The following is a 14682-nucleotide window of genomic DNA, read 5'->3' on the forward strand; positions in this document are numbered from 1 at the left end:
AAAAATGAAGCATATCAAGAAAAGAACACTGTCCCTACTGTGAAACATGGAGGAGGCTCTGTTATGTTCTGGGGCTGCTTTGCTGCGTCTGGCACAGGGTGTCTTGAATCTGTGCAGGGTACAATGAAATCTCAAGACTATCAAGGAATTCTAGAGAGAAATGTACTAGCCAGTGTCAGAAAGCTTGGTCTCAGTCGCAGGTCATGGGTCTTGCAACAGGACAATGACCCAAAACACACCGCTAAAAACACCCAAGAATGGCTAAGAGGAAAAAATTGGACTATTCTAAAGTGGCCTTCTATGAGCCCTGACCTCAATCCTATTGAGCATCTTTGGAAGGAGCTGAAACATGCAGTCTGGAAAAGGCACCCTTCAAACCGGACACAACTGGAGCAGTTTGCTCATGAGGAGTGGGCCAAAATACCTGCTGAGAGGTGCAGATGTCTCATTGACAGTTACAGGAAGCGTTTGATTGCAGTGATTGCCTCAAAAGGTTGCGCAACAAAATATTAAGTTAGGGGTACCATCATTTTTGTCCATGCCTGTTTCATGAGTTTATTTTTTTACATAATTCTGTTGAAGCATGGTTGAAAAACAATGTCTGACTTTCATTGGTTAACATTTATAGAATTTTAATTTATTATTACTTTTGTCAGATTAAAGTTATTTCTGTGACCATTGTGACTTTTTCTTTCATTGACCAAAGGGTACCAACAATTTTGTCCACGTCTGTATAATATCCTGTAATATTCCTTCTTAGAAATGTAAATTGATATTGGTTTGCTACATATCCTTTCATACGATGAATTTCAGACCCAAAGGTAAAACAAATTAAAAGGAGTGAATATTATCTATATACCGGTATTTCCTATTGCTTGTATAGCAGCAACATATCTTACCTTGCTGTACAAAGATTGACCGTTCACGTCAGCCCCAGTCTAATTTCCCTACCTGAAGCATAGACTAGGTCAAATTTGAGGTCTTTTGTACATGGGGCTGAAGTAAGTTATTCGCGAAGTTGCACGTGACTTTGTTGAATAACTTTGGTAATTAATTTTTTTAAGGGTTTCTGCCACCAGAAATACCTAAATTAAACAGTCTGACATTAGCGATGTGCTAATGTCAGCTGAACCTAACTAGCCTATTCCTAGTTTTATCCATGCCCCGTTACTCCATAAATGTTACTTTTAAAATATGCTAATTAGCCTCTAGGAACAGGAGGGGGGCATTGCTCTTACAGGCTCCGTTTTCCCACCTCTGTCACCTCCCTCCAAGTCTTGATTGACAGGGCCAGGCAGCGTTCACATCCTCCTGGCCCTGGTAAATCTTACGCCTTCGCCGTGCCGTTAAGTATTCGGCGCAGTAAGGAACTCGGCAGCCAAGGAGCATCCTTCCTTCACTATGCCTGCACCAAATACTAAACGGCGCAGGCATGAGATTTAACATGCATTTAGGCCCGGCAGGAGGATGCGAACGCTGCCTGGCCCTGTCAATCAAGACTTGGAGGGAGGTGACCGAGGTGGGAGAACGGAGCCTATAGAAGCAGTAGCAATATCTAGGAATAGGCTAGTTAGGTTCAGCTGACATTAGCACATTGCTAATGTCAGCCAGTTTAATTGAGGAATTTCTGGTGACAGAAACCCTTTAAAGTGGAAAACCGCTTTAAGACTTGAAACCGAACTTGGCTTCAGTTCTGACTGGTACAGAGATGGATCGCCGTACAGTTTTGATCCAAAGTTATGAACGAAGCGACTTCGGATGTAACATCCAAAGCTCCCTTCGCTCATCACTAGTGACAATGTATGACGAACAAAGTACACTTCATTTTTTTTTTTGTTATACAGTTGCAAGAAAAAGTATGTGAACCCTTTGGAATTATATGGATTTCTGCACAAATTGGTCATAAAATGTGATCTGATCTTCATCTAAGTCACAACAATAGACAATCACAGTCTGCTTAAACTAATAACACACAAAGAATTAAATGTTACCATGTTTTTATTGAACACACCATGTAAACATTCACAGTGCAGGTGGAAAAAGTATGTGAACCCTTGGATTTAATAACTGGTTGAACCTCCTTTGGCAGCAATAACTTCAACCAAACATTTCCTGTAGTTGCCGATCAGACGTGCACAACGGTCAGGAGTAATTCTTGACCATTCCTCTTTACAGAACTGTTTCAGTTCAGCAATATTTTTGGGATGTCTGGTGTGAATCACTTTCTTGAGGTCATGCCACAGGATCTCAATCGGGTTGAGGTCAGGACTCTGACTGGGACACTCCAGAAGGCGTATTTTCTTCAGTTTAAGCCATTCTGTTGTTGATTTACTTCTATGCTTTGGGTCTTTGTCCTGTTGCAACACCCATCTTCTGTTGAGCTTCAGCTGGCGGACAGATGGCCTTAAGTTCTCCTGTAAAATGTCTTGATAAACTTGGGAATTCAGTTTTCCTTTGATGATAGCAATCCGTCCACGCTCTGACGCAGCAAAGCAGCCCCAAACCATGATGCCCCCACCACCATACTTCACAGTTGGGATAAGGTTTTGATGTTGGTGTGTTGTGCCTCTTTTTCTCCACACATAGTGTTGTGTGTTTCTTTCAAACATCTGAACTTTGGTTTCATCTGTCCACAGAATATTTTTCCAGTACTGCTGTGGAACATCTAGGTGCTTTTGTGCAAACTGTAAACGTGCAGCAAAGTGTTTTTTGGGCAGCAGTGGCTTCCTCTGTAGTATCCTCCCATGAAATCCATTCTTGTTTAGTGTTTTAAGTATTGTAGATTCGCTAACAGTGATGTTAGCATATGCCAGAGACTTTTGTAAGTCTTTAGCTGACACTCTAGGATTCTTCTTCACCTCATTGAGCAGTCTGCGCTGTGCTCTTGCAGTCATCTTTACAGGACAGCCACTCCTAGGGAGAGTAGCAGCAGTGCTGAACTTTCTCCATTTATAGACAATTTGTCTTACCATGGACTGATGAACAGCAAGGCTTTTGGAGATACTTTTATAACCCTTTCCAGCATTATGCAAGACAACAATTCTTTATCTTAGGTCTTCTGAGAGCTCTTTTGTGCGAGGCATCATTCACATCAGGCAATGCTTTTCGTGAAAAGCAAACTCAGAACAGTTTTTTTTATATGGCAGGGCAGCTGTAACAAACACCTCCAATCTCATACCATTGATTGGACTCCAGTTGGCTGACATCTCACTCCAATTAGCTCTTGGAGATGTCATTAGTCTAGGGGTTCACATACTTTTTCCACCTGAACTGTGAATGTTTACATGATGTGTTCAATAAAAACATGGTAACATTTAATTCTTTTTGAGTGTTATTAGTTTAATCAGACTGTGATTTTCTATTGTTGTGACTTAGATGAAGATCAGATCACATTTTATGACCAATTTGTGCAGAAATCCATATCAATCCAAAGGGTTCACATACTTTTTTTTGCAACTGTATGTATATATATTTCTGTAAAATCCTATTGTTCATTTCCCCTTTTTATGTGTCTCAAAATAATATATATTTTCTCATTTTCAGTTTCTAATAAAATGCTTGACATATATGACCTTGGTGATAATGATCTGGGGTCTCTGCATGGCAATCCTAAGCGTGGGCATCAGAGTGAAGTCATTTTGCTGTTCTTGCAAATTAGAAGTAAGTGACAGAATGTCATATTAATACAGTACTTACTGGTGATGATTCAGTAATGGGTTATGCAAATATCAATCCTTTATGAGCAGCTTCATGATATACATATTACATGTCATCTTCACAGTATGGCAGCATTGTGATCATAGTGATACAGTACTAGGACATAATTAAAATGGTTTTCCGAGTTTTTTAAACTGATGACCTATACTCTGGATAGGTCATCTGTATTTGATTGGTGGGGGTCCAACACCTGGGACCCTCACCGATCAGCTGTCTGAGCACCATGACCTTCTCGCAGTTTGGTCTAGGTGGTCTTGGTCTTTATGTTCATTAGTCACACAGCCTTAGGATCAGATCAGCCCCATTGAAGTGAACGGATGTTTTAATACATCTGGTTACAGTTAACCTGCCACTACAACGTACAGTATATAGTCATATGGCAGTAGGTAAATTGTTAAAGGTTGGACAACTCCTTTAACCTTGTAATGCAAAATCTCATACATGTACATGATTTGCATTAAAGGGATGTATGTAGATGACTCACAAGCTGAGCGCACTCCATAACTATATAATACAACAGACACCTGCCAGCAATGACTGGGATCAGAGATTACTCCAATCCCAGTAATTTGACCCCTCAGATGCCACAATCAATAGTGACCACAGCTTCTGAGGTGTTAGAGGGAGGGGGCTCCCTCTGTCTTTTGATCGGAGCCCCTGCAGTGAAATTGTGGAGATCTGATTGGTTGCTATAGCAGTCTTGACTTTGTTAAGGCTCCCAGGCCTGCCATAGCAGATTGCCTGATTAAGTTGTGCCTGCAGCACAGTTTAAGGGGTTCTACACCTTTTGATTACTGATGATCTATCCTTTGGATAGATCATCAGCATCTGATCAGCTGTTTGAGAACAGTAGTGCCACGGCCTTGTCGCTGTTTGCCACAGGCCAGTGATGTTACAACTACTTTCACTGGCCTGGACGTGGCTTAGCCCCATTGAAATGAACTGGGCTGAGCCCACCCAGACCAGTGATAATAGACCTATCCTAGGTCATCAATATTACAAAGGCAGACTTTAAGGCCCTTTGCACTGGCTGATCATCAGCCAGATAATCACTAGCAAGCATTCGTAGGAATGTTCGTTAATCATGATCTGCTGGTGTAAAGTGCCGCCCTTTACCCTATTTAATGAGCGAAACCCTCTTTCATCGGGTAATATGATCACTTGTGCAGTCACCTAAATCTTTGTTTGCAGGCAGCAGATCGCTTCATCTAAACATCACTCTGAAGCCGGCAAACAATGATTCTGTATAGGGGTGTTTGATAGCATTAGCGATTGTTCCTCCCATACTGTGGAGGAGATCTCTGCATTTAAATGCAAAGGTCTCCTTTATGAACAAGCAGGTATTTGCCACAACGGAACCAACAATCGTCTGCTCTATCTAGCAGTGTAAAGAGGCCTTTACACTGAGAGAGTGGGGGTCTTTTACAAAGACCAGCTTTTTACTCAGATCTTTTACTCCCCTTTTGTGTTGGCTTTGCTGGCGGAAGATGTGCCCAATTTATGATGAGGCACATGCCTTCAGCAGTCTGTGCGCCTGGTAGAAAACCTAGACCAGGCCCTGGCTGGAGTAGTCTTTTTCCAACATTTACACCTGTTTTCAGGCGTAAATGTTGGTAAATTTGTCAGGGCCAATGTTCTGGCCCCCAGCAGGCCCCCCACTATACCCTTGAGAAAATATTGTCACACTGGTGTTCAAATAGTCACAAAAGGGATCATGCAACGTTTTTTACGCCAAAAAAATAATGTAAAAATGTTTGTAAATGTCTCCCATTGTTCTTGCATTAGGACCCTCAGTTTTGTCATGATTACAGGCCTAGGTATAAAAACGTCATTAGCTTTATCTCTGTACTGTTCTTTGATGCATTAGATATACTGTTAATAATGTTTCATACATGTGTTATCTTTTACAGAAAACTGATGAGAACGAGGATGCTCTGATAAAACCAAATCCTTCTGATGATATCATCATTGCCTAAAGAGTGGTAAAATCCACTGATCTAAGGGATAGTTGTAAAATCATATAATGTAAGGGGAAAGCAGTTGGATTATTATAATTTTTTTAAAGGCTGGGATATATGCATGTTGGTGCCAACATTAGCATTGTGTTTACTATTATACCATATAATCGCAATAAGATGATTACAGAATGTGCACTGCAGAATACACCTACCCTGCTATACCACTGAATCATTCCTCTCCATGTCATGGAATCCAGTGTGGTTCATTTCCACTAGTCTGGTGTTTCTGATTATGTAGCATTTCTGTTTTGTCATAATCAAATAAATAATTGTTACTTGCCACTTGTTTCGCTACATACTGATGTGTAATCCCACTACATAATAAAGCAAATCTCCATTTCACATGCCTTTAATTTTTGCCATTGATTTAAAGAACCGATTTTTATGATTAGGACTAGAGATGAGCAAATCAGTCCATAAAAAAACCAGGTTCATTATAATCTTTCCAAAATTTCATCCGCCAGACGAACCTGAAGAATTTCAGGTTTGCTTCGGACAAATCCAGTAAAACAGCATGCAGCACCATTTTACTGAACATGTTGGTTGGAAAAAGCATGAGGGAGGAAGAAGGATGCTCACGTGACCCTGAATGGAAGTAGGGGGAGGGCTTGCCATGATTGGCTCACAGGTTGACAGTCTGGATGAGCCAATCAGTTCTTCAGCAGGCAAGGAGGTGTCCTAGCAGAACGAGCAGATCGTCATTCTCTGTTGGGCTGTGAATGAGTGTGGATGGGTCTATGCTATGACAGAAACCGATCTTAGGGACAGTGGACAGTCGCAATTAAGCTTCTCATCTAGTGTCAGGGACAGTGAAGGGAAAGGCTAGAAATAAGAATAATTGTGTAGAATAGGGAAAGACAGGGAAAGCTGAGAAGTGAAGAGATGAGGCTGAGTGTGCCTGGCAGCAGGGCCTTAGTCAGAGGTCATGCTGCAAAGGCCCCACTAAGCACCTTGGGGGATCCCTTGCCCCTTAGGAGGTTTCTACAAAATATGTCTCTCTTATAGAGCAAGTAAACGTGACGCCAGTTGCAGTTAAGCAATGAGGACATGGAGTCCCCTTTGTAGATAGTAATGTTGGTACCCAGGGTAGGATTGCCAGAGTGGTGTAGAGTGGCCTACAATGTCTCTGTAGATGTTGTATACACGTGTCACGTTGTTCCTACCTGGATATGGTTGAATCCCAGATGTGAAGTGGTCCTAAGCAGTGCAAAAAGGGGTAGTTGAACTTGGATAATGAATAAGCAGAATGAATGGAGTCCAGACTTGTAGTAACGTTGAACACAGCTTTACTTGGCATAAACGGTAATCCAAACCGTTTCCAAATGCTATCTTGGTCATCAGCAGGTATTGGCTTAATCTGGCAGGCAAATACTTATCTGCAACAATCTCAGTCTGCTATGCTAGCTAGAGTAAATAGGAACTTTCGTCTTCTGCTGGAACTTAGTTTAGCTGTAGTCTGTCTCTTTCTTTAATCCTAGGAACTTCTTGTCCTGGCTTTGGAGTACCTCAAGTTCACTTATGCTTGGGTGTGCACAAACTCCAATGATAAGGCTGGCATAGGACTAACAGAACCTGTCCAGACAGGACCAGGCCTGCTGCCTTCCTCTAGAGAGGGCTGGAATGTAAATAGGAGGTTCCTCTCCAGGGAAACTAACCTTGCCAATGTTGCCGCCATCTGCTGGTAGACCAGGCGATTACATGAACATAACCAGTTTCATGAACATAAATATGCACATTATGAGAAGATGACATGAAGCACATTAGGTTATATAAATTAGCACATAGGAGAAATACCGCCATGAATTGCTAGTTTCTGCACAAGTATAATAATAAAATGGTCAGTGTTAACAAAGCAGAAGATCGATGATAAAACTATTGTTTATCAATGAACAATAGTGATGATGTTGCAAAAATAAATATTGTTGGCACACTTAAAATAATGTAATCACTGCTAACTACTGCACAGCCTGGGCCTGGTTATACAAAATGAGCAAAGTTTGGAAAAATTTGATTCGGAAGATTTGTTTAAGTTCTTCAAGAAATTCAATTTAATTTGTCACTAATGGCAATAAATCTGATACATCCAGTCCACTATGCCTAATCATACACATCCCACTTGGTGGCCCAATCTCAGTGTTAAGTCTTGGAACTTAAGAGTGCAGGGAGAGGGTATCGCTGTGTGCATTACGTTCTAGTGCACCCACATTCATAGTTCTGTAGTTACTGTGCCATCAGTATTACATGCAGTAGTAATTTATTGCTGCCAACATCACTGTGCAGGGCACCAAGATTCATAGCTAATCCTTTCTGTTAGCTGTGGAATTACTGTGCGTCAGTATTACAGGTCAATAAAAGCATCAGGTCTATTTTATTGCCATGGACTTAACCGTGCAGTGCCCCAAGATTCAAGCAGTGGCTCCATGACAGAGTAGGGGCAGTAACCATGACAGCAGTGGTCCCATGACAGAGTGGAGACGGTAGCAGTGGCAGTAACCATGACAAAAGTGGCCCCATGACTGAGTGACATGGACTCAAATTTTTAGATAATAGAACGCATTCGCTAGGAATGATGGTGTCGGGGCGTGGCTTGGCCGGAGATGTGAGCGGCAGCAGTGAGTGCGAGCTCCCGCAAAGTAGCCTGAAATCCAGCTCTGTGGGCTTCCAGCTGCCTTTTTGGGCCCGATTATCGCTTCAATATCATTGTCCTACCTAGCCTGCAACCCTCTGCAGAGGTCCCATGACTGGAGGAGCCGCAAAAAAGTGTAAGGAGGCGGCAGGAGGTGCCGAGCGCGGTGTGCAAGATGGTGACGGCACGCTCCTGAGTGTGAAGAAGACGAGCAGGGCAGTAGGTGTGCCGGCAGCAGCGCAAGCTGTGATAAACTCCAGGGCATCACAGAAGATGCCGGAGATGAAGGGGCCCTGCATGGAGGAGGATCTGGAGGTGGAGGAGTCAGTCCAGGCAAAGGAGAAGACCACTGCAGGAGGAGACCAAGATGGAAGTTGGTGTGGCAGAGGAGGGGGTTATGGCAGAGGAGGAGAGGAGCCATATTCCCCCAGAGTGCAGAGCCAATACTGAAAGATGTTTTCTAGGCAATAACTTAGTATGATAGCCAAGAATGACGATCAAGAGAACCGCCTTAGATGTAACAATGTGTGACTTATGGGGATCCCTGAAAAAATTGAGGGACAGGATCCTACGCCCTACTTTGAGAATTGACTTAAAGAAGTTTTTGGCACAGCGGTGCTTTCCCCATTATATGCGGTGGAACGGGCGCACCGAGTCCCCACCAGACCGTTGCCGCCTGGAGCGGCTCCATGTCCTGTTCTGATTAAGTTACTTCACTACAGGGACCAGGATGCTATTCTGCAGGCTGCCAGAAACCGCCCTGACATCACCATTAATGGGCAAAAAATTTAGTTCTTTCAGAAGTCCAAAAGAAGCGGAGCCAGTTCTTGGATGTCAAGCGGCGACTTCGTTCTCTGCAAGTGCCCTATTCTATGATGTACCCGAAACGTCTGCGGGTAGCTGCTGTCACGGAAGGTGTACAGAAAACTAGAAGACACAAAATGAAGATCCGACTGACTGGATCCAAAACTAAGGAACAAAAGGGAGAGCCCTGCATCAGACCTGGCTCTCTCCCTAACTGCTCAGCCTATGCGAAAATCCCAATGGTAGATGATCGCATATCCTCGTACCTCGACTGTATAACACCTGAACACCCTATAATAGTGAGGGGACATGACCACCGGCTCCCTACACTTGATACGGAGGGAGTCAGGGTCACCTGGGATCCAGCAAACAGGAAAACACAAATGAACAGACAAAACTTATCTGTAGAAGACTCAGTAGTAGCATCAGCATGCACACACTCCAGGAAGTAATATAAACCGCAAAGTGATGCAGTATGGGGAGTGATTTAAAGGCATGCAATCAGTGCAACTACATGACAGCTGAGAGAGGCTAACGAGATGAGAAAATGAAAGCAAAACAAAAGGAACCTCAAGGAGGAGGTTCTGAAGGACGTCTGTCAGAGCTTCTCAGATGTCTGGTGGTGACAGCTGCTCTGGGATCTGTCCATTTATTCACTGCACAGAAAGATGCAGCTAGTGGATTGACCAGCACGAACGACAGCTGCGACAGGAGGAGAGATGATAGCCGCTTGTTTATTTTAAGTTTGCACCCTCGGTTTTCACAGAGTGACCTGTTGGGACGTTATCCCTCTACTGTTCTACTACTGAACTGCCCACGGAGCAAGTGTATCCTTTTTCAGCGGGAGATAGTCTCGTTCAACAGAAGTAGAGAGCTTGGAATTTTGCTGTTTTTTATGTCTGGTTTCATGGAGGACTTGTGCCTCGGCCAGTTAGGTGATGCTAGGCAGACACGATTTTTCGGTTCTGGTTTTAGTTTTTGTTTTCTTTTTCAGGGGATTTTTTATACCTTGTCTGTATTGATGCTCTGTATCTGTGCTGCCATGCTTACATACTGGTACTGTACTGCCATTGTATTGCTTTTATCTGCAATGCCCCTAATATGTTATGTTATCAGCTGGGTCATATTTTTAATGTTTAGGTATGGGTGGTGCATTTAATTTAGTGAGCTGGAATGTGCGTGGCCTGGGTGATCCAACGAAGCTGTTTGCCGTAATGGATTATCTACACCCATATTTCCCCGCTATTGTATGCTTGCAGGAAACCCACTTCACGAAGGAAGGGGCGTAGGCGTTTCATAGGTCATAGATGAGCCATACTTTTCATTCTGCATTATCGAGCCATTCCTGAGGGGTTAGTGTCTTGGTCCATAAATCCATCCCCTTTTAGGTGCAGTCGTCTAACGTTGACCCAGAAGGCCGCTTTATTTGCTTACACTGTACTATCTTTACACAGGAGTATCTGTTAATATCACTATATATACCTCCACCTTATAGCAGTGCAGCGTTAAGAGGTGCCCTAGCATTTATTAATGATAACCCAGATATACCCGTTATTATGGTGGGGTATTTTAACAATACTATTCACCCCTACTGGGATAGATATGGGGGGATACGGGCAGACGCTGATGGTCCTGTATCAGCCTTTGGTAGATTATTGGAGGAGGTATCTTTGGTGGATTTGTGGTGCACCGGACATCCCAATGTACATTAGTTATCTTGTTATACCAGGTCATACGAGGCTTTGTCACGCATTGATTTGGCACTGGGATCTTTGTTGGTGAGTGGACGAGTGGTGGATGTGAAATACTTGGCTAGGGCTCTGTCTGACCATTCCCCCTTGTTCCTGCGTCTGTCCACCTCACCCGTGGTTCCCATTTCTCAGCGGCTATGGACATTTAATTCTGGCTACAGATAATTGACTGTCCATATATCAGTTCTACTATACAGGAATATTTTGATCTGAATGCAGGCTTGGCTGCGGATGGGGGTGGTGTGGGACGCCATGAAGACTTGTCTAAGGGGAATGCTTATTCAGGGAATTAGTAGAGCCAAACTTAAAAGTCGACAGTTTGGGGAAATTTGAGGGAGCGGGTAGAGGTGACAGAGGTGAACTTTGTGGGAAAGGGTGATCAGATGTCTTTATCTATCTGCAAGGAGGCACAGGATGCATATAACTCGCATGTTGGGGAACTTGCTCGCACAAAGCAATCTTTTCAGCTGCAAAAGTATTATGACGAGGGGGAGAAGGTCCACCTACTAGCCCTTGTGGCTAGGGCTCAGTCCACTTTGGCGTATGTCACTGCCTTACAGGGGGTGGATCGGAGGGAAATTTTTGATAGCCAGGCAATAGTGTCTGTCTTTGGCTCTTTTTATGCTGATTTGTATCAGTCACGCCTCATTTGAAATGGGGAAGATATATCATCATATCTACAGGGGGTATCCTTGCCTAGGTTGTCAGAGGCAGATAGAGAATGACTTAACGGTCCGCTACAACTGCTAGAAATTAAGGCGGCAGTGTCTTCCATGGCAAATAATAAATTGCCAGAAACTGACGGGTTACCAGTGGAAATTTATAAGAAGTTTGGAGATATTTTACTATCTCAGTTGTTGAAGGTTTACCAGGAGGCCTCGGAGGTGGGGTCGCTCCCGGCATCCATGCAGGAGGCTATTATAGTTGTTCTCCCTAAACTGAGAAAAGACCCTATCCTCCCGGAGTCATACCGGCCTATATCATTGTTGCCCACAGACATAAAGATATTGGCTAAGGTGCTGGCTATGCGCCTGTCAGGGCAAAGACCCCTACTCTGATTTATGCTGAGTTCCAAATTAGTATGGCAAATAGGTAACGAGTACTCGGGAGAATTTATTAATACAAATATCTAGGTTGTATCCAAGCAAGTCTCTGTTTATTTCTTATGGAAAGCAAATACTTATACCACATTGAGGCCAGTTCCGGTTATACACCCACACACTTATCATGAAACATCTGGACATATAGAAATGCTTTTGAAGCAGAAGGTGTAAAATGTCAGTTAACCGCATACTTTCTATACAAAATACATTTATCAGAATAGAGGAAGTAGAGGTATAGCACACCAAGCAGTTTCCATTTCTCGAGAATATCAAAGGTGAGGGCTAAGTTACTCCTTCCCTTGTCTGCAGACACACATAAAAGTCACTGATCTCTTAACTTCAAAAAAGGTCATACAATGTAAAATAGCTGCTGTAGACACAAAGATGGAGTCTCATCCCTCACATCTCCCCCATTTGAGACTATGGTGAGTCCGTAAGATCCGGCCGGACATACCCCAGATGTTCCACCTTATGGATGAAATATACATCTGCTGGTAGTCGTGCAAAGCTCAGTTGAACCGGGGTTCCGAGCTCATCCATAGTCTCACTACGGAATTGGTAAAAAGTTACTTCTGTCTGCAGTCTTTTCAAGCAGTCTTCTAATACACGGCAGAATACAATATACCACTATTACAAGCAAGATTATAACAACAATCAGTGAAAGGTTGCAGGAGTAAGTCGGGCAACCACTTGTATGCCTTATGCCCAAAGACTAGGAATATACTTTATGGGACTGCAACCACCGTACTGTACTATAAAACAACAAGTTATTAATTTGGCCAGTAGGACACTTGCTGCCAGTTTTGATCCCTTTTCCTGACTCTCTGAGGAGTTAAAAGGTTATTCTAGATATTAAATCAACTAAAGTACGGTTGTTGCAGGCCAGATTCTCACCCTTTACAGGCTCTACATCAACACACTGCACCAGGCTGTTCGAGTCATTGTAGCCGTATTTGTCATGAGGACTAAAAAACATACCTTTCGACTGTATCTGCAAACAATAACAGTGTGACCAACTTGGAAAACATGACACATTGCACCACATGTTATCGTTCCAGGGGGTAGAGCTATAATCAACTGTTGGCCCTGATCTGTTAACCAGGAGCCAGGGGGGCTCAGTCCATCTTGCAATGGGTAAGGGTACCTGCTTGTTTTTAGTTTTGGACTTAAGCTGCTTCATGCTTGTGAAAAAGATAGTAGAGTTGGCCAGTTCAGTCAATTCAGAAAACTGAGGGGCACGGCGAAATAGGGCATACTGGCTGAACTCACAGGACTGTGAGTACAGATCCAACAGTCTCTCAATATTTCAATGTCATTCAATCCTTCAAACGGCAACTGCTGGTGCCTTAGCAAAGCATTATTCCATTCATCATTTAGTGGACGAAACACGCTCAAGGTCAGAGCCACTGCCAACAGAAGGACCCTCATTCTGTGGTTCCAAGATTTTCTTGCAGTGAGAAGCATGGACCCAACTCGTCCTTCCTTCAACTTTTACAGCAGTCTCAGTCTTTAGTAAAACTTGGAAAGGACCATCAAATCTGGGCTCAAATATCTTTCTCACGTGCCTTTTTATGACAACCCAATCACCAGGCACCAGGGGGTGTGTCCCACTGAGTCTGGATCTGGAATGGAAGCAAACACTTGTTTATGATTGTGCTCCAACCTGCGGGTGAGGGCCTTTATGTAACTGACCATGCTGTCAGTCTGGAGCTGCAACTGTTGAGGAAAATACAGTCCTAGTCTGGACACAGATTCAAATAATATCTCAAAAGGGGATAAGCCAGACCCTTTTCCAGGGGTGGTTCTGATGGAGTACAGGGCCAGTGGGAGGCTCTCTGTCCAGGGCCTTTCTAGTCTCTATCATGGCCTTCTGGATTTTTAGTTTTACCGTGCCATTCAATCTTTTGACACGGCCGCTGCTTTGGGGGTGATAGGCCATGTGGAAAGCCTGAGTGACTCCCAGAGCTCCCATTATCTCCCTCATCATCTCCCCAGTGAAATGGCTTTCTCTGTCAGATTCTATGACCTCTGGAACCCCATACTTGCAGACAAGTTCACTGAGCAATTTATTTGCTGTATTCTTAGCATTTGCAGCCGATATTGAATAGCCTTCCGGCCATCCTGAAAAGACACACAAGCACATATTTGTATACTCCCTCTTTTGGTAGTTGTATATAATCTAGCAATCTCTGAAATGGGTAAAATGGCCTAGGTGTGTGTTTCTTGGGTGTTTTTACTACCTGTCCTGGGTTATTCAGAGCACAGATCGTGCAACCCTGTACAAACCTGCTGGCAGTTGTGGAGAAACCATTTCTTCAGCACAGTGTCCACCATTGGCCCTTTGGCCCGGTGTGTGGGCTCGTGGGCCTCTTGTGCCATCATAGGGGCAGATTTTACCTGAGACCTCCCAGAGACCTTGCTCATTCAGGGCTGCTCCTTTCTGTACCCAAGAGTCTCTCTCTTTCATCTGCCTGTGCAGACAGCGGCTTCAGGACGTTCACAGGGATGACCTCGGAGTTCCAAGGCTTCAATCCCGCCTGTTTGGCAGCTTGATCTGCCCTGTTATTGCCCCTAGCCTCACCAGTTTCATGCCTTGTATGTGCTTTTACCTTTACAATGGCTACTTCCTCTGGAAGCAACAGTGAGTTTATTAGTTCAAACAC

General features: G+C 43.6%; 1 protein-coding gene across 1 annotated transcript in view; it reads left to right on the forward strand.

Annotated features, from left to right (window-relative positions):
• Positions 1–6077, forward strand: part of LOC122939831 — a 31738-nt gene extending 25661 nt beyond the window's left edge. Inside the window, exons 6-7 of the mRNA XM_044296010.1 lie at positions 3544–3660; positions 5628–6077. Of these exons, the coding sequence (XP_044151945.1) occupies positions 3544–3660; positions 5628–5693 (183 nt within the window). The 3' untranslated portion in view covers positions 5694–6077. The remainder of the gene's footprint in view (positions 1–3543; positions 3661–5627) is intronic.
• Positions 6078–14682: the final 8605 nt, after the last annotated feature.

Source organism: Bufo gargarizans, chromosome 6 (genome assembly GCF_014858855.1).
Source record: "Bufo gargarizans isolate SCDJY-AF-19 chromosome 6, ASM1485885v1, whole genome shotgun sequence".
In the NCBI taxonomy this organism is placed as follows: domain Eukaryota; kingdom Metazoa; phylum Chordata; class Amphibia; order Anura; family Bufonidae; genus Bufo; species Bufo gargarizans.